General features: G+C 40.4%; 1 protein-coding gene across 3 annotated transcripts in view; it reads left to right on the forward strand.

Annotated features, from left to right (window-relative positions):
* The window catches only part of tut4 (terminal uridylyl transferase 4), an 84816-nt gene that overhangs the window by 13048 nt on the left and 54052 nt on the right, over positions 1–17716 (forward strand). For all 3 annotated transcript variants that reach the window (XR_013579309.1, XM_078561098.1, XM_078561099.1), the window contains exons 4-10: positions 6369–6532; positions 8749–8865; positions 9083–9260; positions 9880–9968; positions 10784–10835; positions 12898–12967; positions 16846–16972. Coding sequence is in view for 2 of the 3 variants with exons in the window: in XM_078561098.1 (XP_078417224.1) it covers positions 6369–6532; positions 8749–8865; positions 9083–9260; positions 9880–9968; positions 10784–10835; positions 12898–12967; positions 16846–16972 (797 nt within the window). In the remaining variant the exon portion in view is untranslated. The remainder of the gene's footprint in view (positions 1–6368; positions 6533–8748; positions 8866–9082; positions 9261–9879; positions 9969–10783; positions 10836–12897; positions 12968–16845; positions 16973–17716) is intronic.

Raw genomic sequence — 17716 nt, forward strand, 5'->3', positions numbered from 1 at the left:
GTTTCTTAGCTCTAACCAAATAGATTCTGTCCTTGATCCCTCTAGAACAACCTCTCTCCAGCACTATAATGTTCTCCTTAATCATTACTGCCACCCCTCAACCCCTGTCTCCTTCCCTATCTTTCTTGAACACACAGCACCAATACTGACCAAGCTGACTGAGTCCTAAAGGACATAACTGCTAGACTGGGTCTGCAGCAGGGGGTGAGAAAACCAACAAGAGGGAAAAACCTACTTGACCTCATCCTTGCCAATCTACATGTCGTAGATGCATCTGTCCACGACAGTATTGGTAGCAGTGACCACCACACAGTCCTCGTGGAGACGAAATTCCGCCTTCACGATGAGGATACCACCCATCGTGTTGTGTGGCACTGCCACCATGCTAAGTGGGATAGATTTTGAACAGATCTAGCAACCCAAGACCAGGCAGCCATGAGGTGCTGTGGGCCATCAGCAGCAGCAGAATTGTATTCAACCACAATTTGTAACATCATAGCCCGGCATATTCCTCACTCTACCATTACCAACAAGCCAGGGGAATCAACGCTGTTAAATGAAGAGTGCAGGAGGGCATGCCAGGAGCAGCACCAGGCATACCTAAAAATGAGGTATGAACCTGGTGAAGCTACAGCACAGGACTACTTGTGTGCCAAATAGCGAAAGCAGTGTGCAATAGACGGAGCTAAGTGATCTCCACAAACAGCAGATAATATCTAAGCTCTGCAGTCCCACCACATCCAGCTGTAAACAGTGGTGGTCAATTAAACAACAGGAGAAGGCAGTTCCACAAATATCCCCATCCTCGATGCGTGAGCCCAGCACATCAGTGCAAAAGACAAAGCTGAAGAATTTGCAGCTATCTTCAGCACAAAGTGCCAAGTGGATGCTCCATTTCACCAACTCCGGTCTTCAGCCAATTCAATTCTCGCCATGTGATATCAAGAAATGGCTGAAAGCACAGGATACTGCAAAGGCTGTGGGCCCTGACAACATTCCAGCAATTGTACTGAAAACAGAATTAGCCACACCCCTAACCAAGCTGTTCCAGTACAGCTATAACACTGGCATCTACCAGCAATGTGGGAAATTGACCAGCTAGGTCCTATGCACAGAAAGCAGGACAAATCCAACCCGGCCAATTACCAGCCAGACTACTCTTGATCATCAGCAAAATGATGGAAGGGATTGTTGACAGTTGTTAAAAATTCATTTATAAGATGTGGGCATCACTAGCTAGGCCAGCATTCATTGCCCACCCCTAATTGCCTTTGAGAAGGTGGTGGTGAGTTGCCTTCTTGAACTGCTGCAGTCAAGCGATTATCAAGCGACACTTAGTCAGCAAGAACCTGCTCACTGACGTTCAATTTGGGTTCTGCCAGGTCCACTCAGCTCCTGACTGAATTATAGCCTTCATCCAAACATGGACAAAAAAGCTGAACTCGAGGTGAATTGAGAGCGACTGCCCCTGACATCAAAGCATTTGGCTGAGGGGAAAACTCTCCGCTGGTTAGAGTTATACCTAGCACAGAGATTGTGGTTGTTGCAGGTCAATCGTTTCAGTCCCGGGACATCGCTGCAGGAGTTCCTCAGTGCAGTGTCCTAGACCCAACAATCTTCAGCTGCTTCATCAGTGACCTTCCCTCCATCATAAGGTTAGAAGAGGGGATGTTCATTGATGACTGCACAATATTTTAGCACAATTTGTGACTCCTCAGATGCTGAAGCAACCCATGCCTATATGCAGCAAGACCTGGACAACATTCAGGCTTAGGTTGGTAAGTGGCAAGTAGCATTTGCGCCACAAAAGTGCCAAAAGTGATTATTCCCAACAAGAGAGAAACTAATCATCTCCCCATGACATTCAATGGAATTGCCATTGCTGAATCCCCCACCATCACCATCCTGGGGGTTACCGTTGACCAGAAACTGAACTGGACTAGCCATATAAATACTGTGGCTACAAGAGCAGGTCAGATGCTGGGAATTCTGCGGAGAGCAACTCCTGACCCCCCCCCCCCCACCCCTGCAAAGCCTATCCACCATCTTCAAAGTGCAAGTCAGGAGTGTGATGGAATACTCCCTGGATGCGTGCAGCTCCCACAACACTCAAGAAGCTTGACACCATCCGGGACAAAGCAGCCCACTTGATTGCCTATCACCAGAAGTTGAGACAGAGAGGTCAAGGAAGGGAAGGGAAGTGTCAGTGATGGACCATGTGAAAATGATGGAGAGGTGGAAATTGGAAACAAAATTAACAAATTTTTCCAGGTCCAGACGAGAGCATGAAGCGGCACCAAAGCAGTCATTGATGTACCAGAGAAAGAGTTGTGGGAGGGGGCCTGAGTTGGACTGGAACAAGGAATGTTCCACATACCCCATGAAGAGACAGGCATAACTGGGGCTCATGCGGGTACCCATGGCCACACCATTTATTTGGAGGAAGTGAGATGAGTTTAAGGAGAAATTGTTCAGTGAGAGAACAAGTTCAGCCGGACGGAGGAGAGTGGTGGTGGATGGGGATTGTTCGGGCCTCTGTTCAAGGAAGAAGCGGAGAGCCTTCAGACCATCCCGGTGGGGGATGGAGGTGTAGAGGGATTGGACGCCTATGGTGAAGAGGAGGCAGTTGGGGCCAGGGAACTGGAAATTATTGATATGATGTAGGGCATCAGAGGAATCGCAGATGTAGGTGGGAAGAGACTGGACAAGGGGAGAGAGAATGGAGTCAAGATAGCAAGAAATGAGTTCTGTGGGGCAGGGACAGGCTGGCACGATTGGTCTGTCGGGACAGTCCTGTTTGTGGATTCTGGGTAGGAGGTAGAAGCGGGCCGTCCGAGGTTGGGAGATTATGAGGTTGGAAGCTGTTGAGGGAAGATCTCCAGAGGAGATGAGGTCAGTGACAGTCCTGAAAACAATGGCTTGATGTTCAGTGGTGGGGGTCATGCTCCAAGGGGAGGTAGGAGGAAGTGTCAAGCCATTGTTTCGTTTTGTGTTCCTTAATTTAATTTCTTAATTCCTCTTTGTCTTCCTAATTGTTTTTTAGCTTCTCTACAAATTTTTTGCGTTTGCTTTTATTATGCACCCCTCTGCTGACTATGTACTTAATGTATGCCTCTTTCCTAACTCACAATATATCTTTATATTATAAATTATATCTTTATTCATCCATGGAGTCCCACTACTGTTTGGTTCTTTCTTTTAGCAGAATATATTTTTCCTGCAATCAGTTGAACACTCTTAAATATTGCTGAAAAGAGAGACATGGTGTTGAAGCATTTTGTCTTGCACTCGTCAGTACAAACATATAAATGCATGTTATTTCTGGCAAGTGTAAATGAACCACATTACAAGCTCAAAATTGCTGGAAAAACTCAGCAGGTCTGACAGCATCAGAACTAACTGAAGAAGAGTCATACGGACTCGAAACGTTAACTCTGCCTTTCTCTCCACAGATACTGTCAGACCTGCTGAGTTTTTCCAGCAGTTTTTGCTCTTGTTTCATATTTCCAGCATCTGCAGTATTTTGCTTTTATCACATTACAAGCTCAACTAATTATCTTAAATTGGTTGTTAGTATAGCTGCTAGCACACTCGGGATTGTTCAGTAAGTGCTGCCAAATATCGGAATCACATCTAACATAGATATTTTGTTAGATGTGATACTCTTCTGCTCTCCACAGACTTACTGAGTTTTTTCACAACTTTCTGTCTTCATTTAAGATAATTAGTCAAACTCACAACGTGGCTTATTTATGCTTGCTGGAAGTGACATACATTTATACGCAGGGACCCTTCTCTGCAAACAATAGGAATATGTTCAAATCTTTAATCATGGGGAGCCCATAGTTTCCCGTTGCTTTCTCCATGGTAATGCTTCAACTAATCAAAGTCGACTTGCCAACCAATCAACACCCTTTTCTCCTGTAGTATGAATTGTTGTGATCATTTGAAATTTGGCATTCTTCTATTTGCCCTGATGAGTGCAAGACGAAAAGCTTTAGCAGCTCTTTTCGGCAATATTCAAATTCTGTTCTCCCAAGCATTTATATATCTTTTTTAATGTTTCCCATTGTCATTCTAAATAGTTGTTTGCCACTATTGTTGCCCATTTTATTTTCCCAAGTTCTGTTCCCAATCCGTTAAAATCAGCTTTTCTCCAACCTATTAGCTTGTTTTTTTTAATATTTAGGTCCTTTTCTATTATCATCTTAAAGGTATTATATTTTGGAGATGATTAGCTAGATGTTTCCTTACTTTTACTTCTCTTACCTGCCCAGGTTCGTTCCCCATCACTAGATCTAACAATAAATCCTCCCCTATTGGGCTTTTACATATTGGGTTAGAAAGGAGTCTTGCACACATTGTAGGAGCCCCATTCTCTCAACCCCTTTACCTACTTCTCTTGTCCAATTAATATCAGGGTAGTTGAAATATCCCATGATTACTATTCTGTGTCTTTTTTATTCATTCATGGGATGTGGGCATCGCTGGCTAGGCCAGCATTTATTGCCCATCCCTAATTGCCTTTTTTACTCAACTCCCTAATTTGTCTGCATATTTCTTCCTCCACCTCCTATCCACTGTTTGGTGGCCTGTAGACTACACCTATTAGTGTGATTGATCCTTTATAATCTTTTATCTTTATCCAAATGGATTCTATTTTTGCCTTATTGATAGCTGCATCCCTTTTATCTACTGCCAGAGCGCAGTACAAGAGACCAGAATTGGAGGAGGGCTGCAGAAATAGGGAGTATTGAAGCCATTGTGTGATTTGGAAACAAGGATGAGAATTTAAAAGTTGATGTTTTGCCAGACCAGAAACCAGCTCACCTCAGTGTCAAATATAATATAAGGGTTGCAAATGACCTGGTTCAGCCTAGGACAATTGCCAAGGCAAGGGGTGGAATTGATGGCTAGAGACAGAGTTTGTGGCAGGGACAGTAGACAATGGCTTTGGTCTTCCCAATATACATTTGGAGGAAATTTCTGTTCATCCAGTATTGGATGTTGCACAAGCAGTGTGACAGCTGTCCCAGTATATTAACTACTTACTTTTATTTTAATAAAGTTAATAGACAAGACCCTTGTTTACCCCTTTTTTCCTCCCACAAATAAAAAGCACAACAGAAATGTGGAATAAACATAAAAAAGAAACCAGGAAACATGACTGAGTTAAGGAAACTAATCCAAACATAATGCTAGAAGTATCTTTATCACTCCACAGCTGTATATTGAAAATATACCATAGTTACCTTCTTTAATATTGAAAAATGAAAGTAGCACATTGGAATTGAGGTGCAAGATATGATTACATGGTCAATTGGTGTATCATTAAATATAGTTAAATTAGGGGAAATATGGTATGGTTGTTAACTAAATTGCAAAAATGAAAGCAACATGACTTATGGAATTTGATAGAACGTATAAAGACTAATTCTCCAATGTGAACTCTGAGTGGAGCCTCATTGACTGTGAGTGAGCATTCAAATAATCAGCCTCATGATGTTAAGGTGTGTAAATAGATCCATAGAGAATTTGAGAAAAAATGCACTCTATAGCATTGATGAGACAATGTTATTTTTCCTCTTAAGTTATTTGTACTCATTAGGACCAGTGATATTAGTACCATTTCAGCATTCATTCTTATTATTAAGCATTCATCAAGTGTAACAGCTAAATGCTAAGTGACAGGGTTTTTTTCTTATTTCCCCTGAGTGAGTTGGCTAAGTAGTTCCAAATTAAGGACAGTCTTATTCTATAACCCCATTCCCATTAGGACCTGGATCAAGATGGAAAAATTATTTCATGTCGGTTTGGATTTGATCACAGGTTTTGGGAGAAATGGTAATATGTAGCACACTGCACTACCGAGATCCTCAACAATATGTTTCTTTTGAAATTTTGTGAGTACTGTTACAGCTAGAGAATCAAATTCTATCAGCTTTGTGCACCTACAGTGTGCATCAGGCATTTCTGTGCAAGGTATGCTATGACTTGATGCTGGAAAAAGCTCTTCTAGCTCTTCCCTAACAATGTGCCTCAGTTAGAACCTCAGAAGAGCAACCTTATCATGTCGGAATAATACTTATCACTTTTCCACAGCATCCTGTGACCTTTGAGTGTGCAATTTAGTGCTGAATTAGTGAGTTGCTTTGTGCTATAGTCTCGTGAATTCAAACTACCCAAACTAATTCCACAAAGAATGCTTGTAGCTACCAGGCATAAAAACTTCTGGGCTGGATTTGCTTCCAGGTTTTAGCGATACGGGATTTATGTCTAATTCGCTACATATTGGTCTTATCTGTCCTAGCTTTCATGTGGAGCAAAAGTGTATCAAAATTATTATTGTGCATTTGTAATATTTACAGGTAAAGCAACTGCTGCAAATGCAAACAAAGCACATCCTTTAGAGAAAGACAATCCAGAAAGCGCACCGGTGATTGATGAGTCTAAAATGACAGCAGAACAACAGCTTGGACTGAAACAAGCAGAGGAAAGGCTAGAGAGGGATTATATCTCTCGTCTGGAAAAAGTAGGACATGATTTGCTTTGAAAATACAATTCAAGTTACAATAGCATTAAAGTTAACTTAAAACCAAGAATGAATAATAATGACTTTTGGACAAATGTAAATTTTTGGCAGATTTTTATAATACAATATAAGGTAGGATTTGTAGCGGAGTATGTTCCTTACTGTTTTGTTGGTCAAAGAATTATATTAATATTGTCACGTTATTGCTCATGAACTGTCAGAACTGATTCTTTTTGCAAGACGCTGAGGAGAGTGAAAAATAAATGTGTTGCACTATTCCTGACTGGTTTTGAATTGTTTTGGCAAAGAACCAGCAGAAGCGTGGTGGGCCATATGGCTTCCCTATTTGGTGTAAATCACAATGGCTCTGAGCACCCATGAGGAGGTGCTTGGCTTCTTTTTGATCCTTCCCCAACTGAGCAAAAAAACTACTGAAATTTGGACCCCAACAAGGAGGTTTAAAAAATGGCACTACTGCATTGATGTGCCAGCATAGGTTTTGTGCTCAAGTCTCTGGAGTGGGACTTGAACCTGCAACCAACTGACTCAAGAATGCTGCTACTGAACCACAGCTGACACCTAGTAGCCTTCAATAATCTTTTTATTTGAATAGTAAGAAAATAACTTCATTATAAATGCAGTCTAAATTTTGTTTGGTTGCAAGGGAGGGTGTAGGGGTTAGCTGGAAAATGTTTAATTATGATGCTCCATCCATCATGAGGTATGGGGCAGGGCTTGATGGACCAGCTGGTCTTTTCCCGCCTGTCAATTTTGTATTTTCATCTTAATTCTTAGAAAAATTGAATAACTTCAAAACTCTTACTATTTTGTGGAATAATACAAGAATCCCCAACTGACTATTGAAAATTGTTTTAAATTTTGTAAGTCAGTGATTCAGCAAGCGCATCTTTCCAACTGTTAGGTTTGAACCTTTTCTAAAAAATATGTCTTACTGCAATTATATAGTGCCTTTGTGAGGCCACTCCTGGAGTATTGTATGCAGTTTTGGTTTCCTTACCTAAGGAAAGATATCCTTGCCATAGAGGGAGTGCAACAAGGGTTCATGAAATTAATTCCTGGGATGGAGGGATTGTCCTATTAGGAAAGATTAAATAGACTGGGCCTTAATTCTCTGGAGTTTAGAGGAATGAGAGGTGATCTCATTCAAACATACAAAATTCTTGTAGGGCTCGACAGGATAGATGTAGGAAGGATGTTCCCCTTGGCTGGGAGGTCTAGGACCAGGGGACACAGTCTCAGAATAAGAGACAAATCATTTAGGACTGAGATGAGGAGGAATTTCTTCAATTAGAGGGTGGTGAATCTTTGAAATTCTCTGCCCGAGAGGGCTGTGAAAGCTCAGTCAGTGAATATGTTCAAGACTGAGAACATCAAGGGATACAGGGATAGTGCAGGAAAATGGTATTGAGGTAGAAGATCAGCCATGATCTCATTGAATGGCGGAGCAGGCTTGAAAGGCTGAGTGGCCTACTGCTGCCCCTATTTCTCATGTTCTTATATAAGACACCAGTGTTCTAAAAAAAAATCTGAGCAAAAAGAGGAGGGTGGTGAGGGAATTATAACTGGAATTATCATTTCCCAGTGATATTGAATTTGAAAAGTGCTTTTTGTCTGTAGCACACCAATCTAGGTTCCACTAGAAAAACTGTTAAGTATTGTAATATTTAACTGTTGCAATCCCAGCTTATAATTTTACCTGAAGGTTGAATCTGATTTATCCAATTTTTTTCTAGAAATTGCATTAATTTGTTTTCTATGAATATATTGCAGATTTGGTAATTTATAATAATTGTAAAATTGGTAAAATATACAAGTTTTGTGTTTAATAATTTTGCAATATTTGTGTGGCTATTCTCAATGTCCACAGTAATGATATTTTGCAAGTGCAAAACTAAAAATGATAATGTGTGCAGGTGAAATAACTGCATATAATGTTCTAGAATTTCATAATGGTGCTCTTAGGGTTACACCACTGTTCGTATGCCCATACACAAACATGGCCTCACCTTTCCTGGCAAGATCAGGCATTGCTTCTCTTTTTTTGAAAGATCTTTGTGACTTTCTTGTAATCTAGATCTGTCAATCGATTGACAGCAATACTCATCATTAAATATTCTTTACAAGCTAATAATTCATTATATTATAACATTTCTAGTCATACTGAAGCTTTGTTATATTTACTTTTTGTTTCAAAGCGTTCATCAGAATATCCTTCATGTCAGTACCTATGCAAACTTTGCCTAGTTCACATCGAAAATATCCAGGGAGCTCATAAGCATATAAAAGAAAAACGACATAAGAAAAATATTGCAGTAAGTACTTTCATTTGTCGTAGTTTTGCAACTTATCCTAGAATGTTTACTCTTTTGCACTTGCAGCAAGTTCTTTCAATACAGCCACCCTGTCAGATAGAATATTTTATCCAAGGAAGAATCGTATCGTGATTTTTAAAAATATGTTTGAGCCGTACAGAAATAGCACTGTTAGTTTTCAAGGCGTGAATGGTTGTTTCCTGTTCTCTGCCTCTAGGAGAAACAAGAAGAAAATGAGCTTCGTAACCTGATACCACCAACACCTGACCACCTGGCTGCATTAAATTCTGCCGTGTTACAGGCTGCACAACAAGAAGGGATTTCTGAGCAGGATTTCCAAGTCCGGGAAAATATCGTGAACGAGATGGAGAAAATTATTCAACAACATTTGCCAGGTGTGAATTACTTTGTGTTATGGTTCTCCAGCTGGTCACAAACAGATCATGTGGAATATTGTCTACTGTCCATGAGCACACATCTTCAAATTTGAATATGCAAAACATTGATTTGTACTGCATGTGTTGTCCATACCAGTCATCATGGATTAAACTAAGAGATCCAAGGTAACAGCCAATTTGAAAGTTAATAGTAACTTTGATAAATTAGAAAGCAGTGATGCCAGTATAATAGCACTATGGGAAATGTAATCATACCTTTCTGAAGGATAGAGTGAATACAAGTGAACTTCAAGGAGATGAAAAGATGGACTGGGAATAGGAGAGATTGAAAATGGCTTGAAAATGGACATAGAAGGGAAACAGTCAGGACAAGAGATGTGATGGTAATCCAGGAAGCAGAAGGATGCAGTAGCGTGAGAGTTAAATTTAGTGCTAGTTATAATAGAGGGAAGTTGTGCACTAATTGCCAAGATTAGAGTTGAAGAATGCCAAAATGCCAGCTTTCTTTTTAGGAATGTAAAGGAATAGAAAGGGTATTAATGCATTAGAATGTTCAATGACACAAGATGAGACTAGATAAATCTCTGTTGATTTATTTTGCTTTTTTGTTTTACAGGTTGCTCACTGAGGTTGTATGGCTCTTGTCTTACAAGGTTTGCTTTCAAAACTAGTGACATCAACATTGATGTAAAATTTCCCTCCCATGTAAGTGATACAAAGTGTTTCCGTTAATGTTTTTTAACGTATACATATGAGTCATATGATAGATATATTCTGCATGCATAGTGTTAATATTTTTAACCAATGTTCTAGTGCCACAGAATTAGACTTTATAGGCTTCAACCTTGGTCATTAACTCATCCCCCTATTTAAAATAAAATGATGTTTTTAAAATAAATTATAATTTTTGGTTTCTTCTACCACAACCCTCTTGTCAAAGTTAACATCTGATCCTTGCCAAACAAATCATTCACATTCACAAGAGAACCCTCACACAGGCACCTTCCGATGACACCCTTGAACTTGCTGCCTGACATGTTTGAGAGCTCCACAGTTTGCCTTGCCCTCTAAATTTCTTTCATAACCCTGGCACTGACTGGGAACACTAACTGTCCGTTATTTTGGAGACGACAAATCTTGTAGCTCTGCATAGCGCACAGAACATGGAAGTAAATGGAAAGTGTGAAATTAACCTGGTAAAAGATTTGGATGTATCAGAAAATTAGGAATATTTTAGGAAATCTGGATTTTGATTCAGATTCATGACTTCTGCATCCCCGAGATGGAGTGATAACATTTATTCGGTATAAGCTTCTCTTTAATGTAACCTTGAATTGATTAGAATGACAATACAATGGCACTGTAAGTTCTCCACCTGCCCTATAACGTATAATACATACTATGAATAAAATGGTGCATTTTAATATTATGCAAAGTACAGTGGTTTAAAAATTTGCTGCATGATTCTTCCTCTCTCTATTGTGGGAATTTAGTTTTGTTCATTATTGTTTCTTTTGCAGTTAAATCAGCCAGATGTTTTGATACAAGTGCTGGATATTATTAAAAACAGTTGTAAGTTCACTGACTACCTCAGATAATTTTAAGTTTTGACTATTATAAACAGTATTTTTGTGAAGATAGTGGGGATATTGGGTGGAGCCATAAAGTGAGCTCCATGTGCCAAGTTCCTGATTACGGCCATTCAGTTGTGTCAAGTGGAGGCCAGATACTTCTTCACTGGTAGGCAAAAAGAAACTTCATAATTAAGCAGTTCCTACTGTCCAGTTGCAGCAAGGCATTGGGTCTGGAACTTTGTTGCCAATATCCTCTGTATTCCTAAGGGAGCATAGTGCAAGTTGGCCTTAAATGATGTGAGGAGATTTGCAAAAAAGAAACAGGGCTAATCATAAACTAATTTGATGATGTAGTCATGTATAAAGTTCGTTAATTTATGTTGGTATCAGCCAAGGTTTCTGAACATACTTAAACAAAATAAAATCAGTTTATGTAATTTTGCTCATCATAATTTTGATTATAGGTTTAGGTTAAATGTTGGTTTCTCATTTCTTTTCAGCACATATTCAGTTAGTGTACATCACATACATAAAGATTGTAGTGATCATTGAACTAAATGGCCATGTTCTCACTCAAAAAGCAGAGGTCGAGAGGTGAAATAATTGTTGTTTTTATGAGTCTAAAGGGACTAAATAATGTATATTATTAACAAGCAATTGCACCTTGTCCAGAACAGGCCTAGTGGGTACAGCCTGTGCTTGAAGAAAGGGTAAATTGAAAACTAACCTGTGGATACAATATTCCATTGAACAATTGGTTGATTTAGGTAACGGGCTCCCTAGGGAGATGATGGAGGCAGTTGGTGAGCAGTTAGCAGTATTGATTTATTAAAATACAAATTAGATTGATTTTCTTTCTGAAAATAACATTTTTGGTTACAGTATTTGAGTAATTTGAGACATCGCCTAATGTAAGTATAGTATGCCTGAGAGGAACTCCCTGCCTAACAGCACCGTGTGTGTATCTACACCACAAGTAGGTGGCTGACCACCACCCTCTTCAAGAACAATTAGGATGGGCAATAAATGCTGGCCTTCCTACAAACTAATTTAAAAAGACAAACTAGATGAACCTTTTCCTTTACAAAAACAAAAATAGCTGGAAAAACTCAGCAGGTCTGACAGCATCTGCGGAGAGGAACACAGTTGACGTTTCGAATCCGTGTGACTCTTTATCAGAACTAAGGAAATAGAGAAATGAGGTGAAATATAAGCTAGTAGAGGGGGGGGCGGGACAGGTGGAGCTAGATAGAGGGCCAGTGATAGGTGGAGGCAAAGAAGAGATTGCCAAAGATGTGTAGACAAAAGGACAAAGGGGTGTTGATGGTGGTGATATTATCTAAGGGATGTGCTAATGGGAACATTAAGGGTAGAAAGCAGGACAAGCAAGTGCCCTAGTGGGGGTGGGTGGGGGGAAGGGATCGAAATGGGCTAAAAGGTGGAGATAAAACAATAGATCGAAATAAATTTAAAAATAGGTGGGAAAAGAAAAATATATTTTAAAAATTATAAATTATTTTAAGAAGTGGATAATATCACTACCATCAACACCCCTTTGTCCTTTTGTCTGCGACATCTTTGGCAACCTCCTCTTTGCCTCCACCTATCACTGGCCCTCTATCTAGCTCCACCTGTCCCACCCCCCCTCTACCAGCTTATATTTCACCTCATTTCTCTATTTCCTTAGTGCTGATGAAGAGTCATACGGACTCAAAACATCAACCTTGTTCCTCTCCGCAGATGCTGTCAGACCTGCTGAGTTATTCCAGCTATTTTTGTTTTTGTTTCAGATTTCCAGTATCTGCAGTATTTTACTTTTAGCTGGAACCTTATCCTTTTCTGTGTAGCATTGCCTCTGTTCCAGAATTGCCTGCAGTTTTTTTAATAGAATTAACTAACATTTAGATCTTGCAACCATTATGCTTTATTTTAAACTTTTTGTACCATATCAGCTTTGAAATTGGAGGAATATAAGATCCATTATTTATAAGTCATTCTTTAAATTGTGTACACTTTCTTCCTACCTGTGTCCTTAATGTATTTAAAATTTTACCTTCCAGCTTTATATTCAGATGTCGAGTCTGATTTCCATGCCAAAGTTCCAATTATCTTCTGCAGGGATATAAAAAGGTTTGTGAAAGCCACAATTATAGTGAAACATTTATTTTATTCCTTTCTGAATGTTCATGGAAGTTGCTTACAAATGATTTAGAATGTATAGAAAATACAAAATGAGAAACAGCATGATTAAAAAATACTGTAGCTACAAGAGCAGGTCAGAGGCTAGGAATCCTGTGGCGTGTAACTCACCTCCTGACTCCCAAAAAAGCGGCAGATGGAATATAATGTGGGAAAATGTGAGGTTATGCACTTTGGCAGGAAGATTAGAATGGTGGTGCTGAATATTATGTAAATGGAGAAAGACTGCAGAAGGCTGCAGCAAAGAGAGATTTGGGAGTCAGTGTGCATAAATCCCAAAAAGCTAACATACAAGTTCAACAGGTAATAGGGAAGGCACATGGAATGTTGGCCTTTATTTCAAAGGGAATGGAGTATAAGAATAGGGAAGTCTTCCTAAAACTATACAAGGTACTAGTTAGACTACATCTAGAATGCTGTGAACAGTTTTGGTTCCCTTATCTAAGGAAAGATATACTGGCATTGGAGAAAGTCCATAGGAGGTTCACTAGGTTGATTCCAGTCTGGAGGGATTTTCTTATGAGGATAGGTTGAGTAGGTTGGGTCTGCACTTATTGGAGTTTAGAAGGATGAGAGGCAATCTTATTGAAACATATAAGATTCTTAGGGGGCTTGACAAGGTCAATCTCAGTAAGGGGTCGCCCATTTAAAACAGAGATGAGGAAGAATTTCTTCTCAGAGGGCAGTTAATCTGTGGAATTCTTTACCGCAGAGGGCTATAGAGGCTGGGTTGTTAACTTATTCAAGGCAGAGATAGACAGATTTTTAATCAGTAAGGGAATCGAGGGTTATGGGGAAAAGGCAGGAAAGTGGAGTTGAGGATTATCAGATCAGCCATGATCTCATTGAATGGTGGAGCAGGCTCGATGGGCTGAATGGCCTACTTCTGCACCTACATCGCATTGTCTCCCCAAAGCCTGTCCACCATCTACAAGGCACAAGTCAGAAGTGTGATGGAATACTCTCCTCTTGCCTGGATGAGTGCAGCTCCAAGAAGCTTGACACCATCCAGGACAAAGCAGCCTGCTTGATTGGCACCTCATCCACAAACATTCACTCCCTCTACCACTGACGCCCAGTGACTACAGTTTGTACCATCTACAAGATGGACTACAGGAACTCACCAAGGCTCCTTAGACAGCCCCTTCCAAGCCCACGATCGCTGCCATCTAGAAGGACAAGGGCAGCAGACACATGGGAACACCACCACCACCACCTGGAAGTTCCTTCATTGTTTCTGGGTCAAAATCCTGGAACTCCCTCCCTAACAGCACTGTGAGTGTACCTCCACCACAGGGACTGCAGGGGTTCAAGAAGGCTGCTCACCACCACCACCTTAAGGGTAATTAGGGATGGGGAATAAATGCTAGCCTAGCCAACGACACCCAATTCCCATGAATGAATTAAAAAACAACTGGTTTATGCCTGACTCTTGGGGATGACCTAATATCTTGAGAGTTCAGAATGACTTGTACAGACCATCTTTGAAGGTCCAGTCAAATGAAAGGTTTCCATCTGAGCAATTACTTTTCTGTCTTGGCTCCTGACAAACCCATTGTTCATCTACAGCATTTTTGCTTGTTTTCATTGCAGACTTCCAGCTTTCAGAATTCTTAAATCTCTAAGATATTTTCTGTATCACATAATTGTACATGTTGTATTCCCTTTGTGCAGTGGATATATAATTTGCAAAAACATGCTTTTTAACATGAAGGTGTTGATTTAATTATAATCATGTAGACTGCCTCTCACCTTTCTCTGAAAGGCATTGACCAATATTAAAAATGCAAGTTGACTTGCATGTAAGTACTCTGAGGCACCCTGCAGATGGTTGAGGTGATGGGGGTGGGGGGAGTACATTGCTTTTTATGTTAGGTTTTGTGAAAGGGAAATCATGTTTAAACAACTTATTGGAGTTGTGGATAAAGGGGAACTGGTGGATGTACTGTACTTAGATTTCCAACAGAAGGCATTTGATAAAGAGTCACATCAAAGGTTTTTGCGAAAAATAAAAACTCGTGGTATTGGGGTAACATATTGGCATGGATAGAAGATTGGCTGGCTAACAAGAAGCAGAGAGTAGGCATAAATGGGTCTTTTTCAGGTTGGCAAAATGTAATGAGTGGTGTGCCACAGGAATCAGTGCTGGGACCTCAACTGTTCACAATTTATATAAATGACTTGGATGAAGGGATGGTTGCCAAATTTGCTGATGGCACAAAGATAGGTAGGAAAGTACGTTGTGAAGAGGCCATAAAGAGGCTACAAAAAGATATAGATAGGTTAAGTGAGTGGGCAAAGATCTAGCAAATGGAATATAATGTGGAAAAATGTGAAAATTGTCCATTTTGGCAAGAAGAATAAAAAAGAAGCATATTATCTAAATAGTGAGAGATTGCATAGCTCTGAGATGCAGCGGGTTCTGGGTGTCTTAGTGCATGAAGCGCAAAAGGCTAGCATGCAGGTACAGCGAGTAATTATCAAAGGTAATAGACTTATTATTTATTGCAAAGGGAATTGAATACAAAAGTAGGGAGGTTATGCTTCAGCTATACAGAGCACCAGTGAGACCACATCTGGAGTACTGTGTACAGAATTGGTCACTTTATTAAAAAAAGAATGTAAATGCTTTGGAAGCAGTTCAAAGAAGGTTTACCAGACTAATAACCGGAATGGGTGGGCTGTCTTTTGAGGAAAGGTTGGACAGACTAGGCTTGTATCTGCTGGAGTTTAAAAGAGTAAGAGGTGACTCAGTTGAAGCATATAAGATTCTGAGGGGTCTTGACAGGGTGGATGTGGAGAGGATATTTCCTCTTGTGGGAGAATCTAGAACTAGGGATCACTGTTTAAAAAGAAGGGGTTGCCCATTTAAAATGGAGATGAGCGAAGTTTTTTCTCTCAGCTGGTCATGAGCCTTTGGAACTCTCTTCTTGAAAAGGTGGTGGAGCCCCACCGGCTCGGCGGCGGGCGTACAGCCGACTCCCGCCACCAAAACAGGGCCCGCCGCCATTTTGAGTGGGCGGGCCCATTAAGACCCGCCCAGTGGCCTGCCCGCTGTGCGGGGGGTGGAGGGATTCCCCATCTGTCAAAGTGAACTCTTTCGTGCATGCGTGCGAAAGAACGCACTGCTCCCTGAGGCAAAGTGCTGTCTCACTACTGACAGGTAAGAAAAGTAAAAAAATAGAGAAATATTAAAACAGTACTGCCCAATGCGATGTAAAGAGACACATGGCCTGAGACTAGAGTCAGTTGTGGACTGGACAGAGACTTCTATAGAAGCAAGCATGGAGTTAACTCATAGCTTGGGTTATACCCTGTATTTATGTACATAGTTATGTGTTATCAATCAACACTTGATGTTCAACCATATAAAGCTCAAACCTCTTTGTGAGGCCTTCTGAACGGAACATACAACAGCTTCAACTCTACTTTCCTGTCCTCCCCCTATACCTTTTGACTCCCTCGTCAATCAAGAATCAATCTAACACAGTCCCACATTAACTCTCGCTATGCCAGATACCCTTATAATACAGAAGCTACAATCAGATTAGCCATGATCTTATTAAATAGTGGAGCAGGCTCGAGGGGCCGAATGGCCAACTCCTGCTCCTAATTCGCATGTTCGTATGACCTATCCTATGGAGGAATGATTGCATCCAAAACGGAGATTCAAACTTGTGCTGCTGGTCAAAAACCTAACAATTGGATTATAGCTACTAGACCATGCAAAAAAAAAATCAATTTATTCTTTTAAATGCAGTATTCTGTAGTAGATGTTTTCAGAATGTTCGTATTCTCTTCCCTTGCAGTGATCTGATTTGTAAAGTCAGTGCAGGGAACGATGTGGCCTGCCTTACTACTAACCTACTGGCAGCTCTGGCCAAATTGGAGCCTCGACTGATCCCACTGGTTTTAGCATTTCGGTGCTGGGCAAGGGTGAGCATTTTCCTTCTGAATCAAATGTTTTCACCTTAATCACGATGGTGGTAAACTGAGCCATTCTTCTAACATTTGGAATTAATATTCAAAAAGTTATTCACAGCTGTATGCTAAATATTATTCAAGTTTTAATGATTGAAGTACTTTTATTAATTATTAGTTAGAGGGGTGTATTGTTCAGCCAAATAGTTGAAGTTAAGTCCATCATTCTGGAATATGTTCCTTAAAAAAAATTCTGCAATGGAGAATTCTCTCAAAAATTTGGATGATTACTGCCTTCAGTCGTTTGTGATATAGGTGCTGTTTTCTCTCACTTGGAAATGAGAGGAAGAAAACATAGTAATAAACTGAAACCAAAAATTACTAGTACACTTCAGGCAAATAGGAGAGTGACTCATTGGTAGCATTCCTGTCTTTGATTCTGATAGCTATGGGTTTAAGCCCTACTCTCGGACTTAGGGACATAATTTAGATTGCATTTTCATTGCAGTACTGTAGGGGGGTTGCTTTGGCAGAGGACTATTGTAAATGTATGGTTCAGTACCACACCATGCACAACGGTTGCCTCTTCAGCAATACTGAAACGCTGTTGGCCCATATTTCGCAGTCAGCCATGATGCAATAGCAGTTGGCACTGAGCCCAAAGAAAGCTGCCCACAAAGAGCTAGCAATCTCTGTGGCCTGGATTTCCCCTTTCCTAACATTATTTTGAATCTGGCATCGTCAAGGGGATGTTCAGGT

The sequence above is a fragment of the Cetorhinus maximus genome, chromosome 17 (genome assembly GCF_964194155.1).
Source record: "Cetorhinus maximus chromosome 17, sCetMax3.hap1.1, whole genome shotgun sequence".
NCBI classification, from domain to species: Eukaryota; Metazoa; Chordata; class Chondrichthyes; order Lamniformes; family Cetorhinidae; genus Cetorhinus; species Cetorhinus maximus.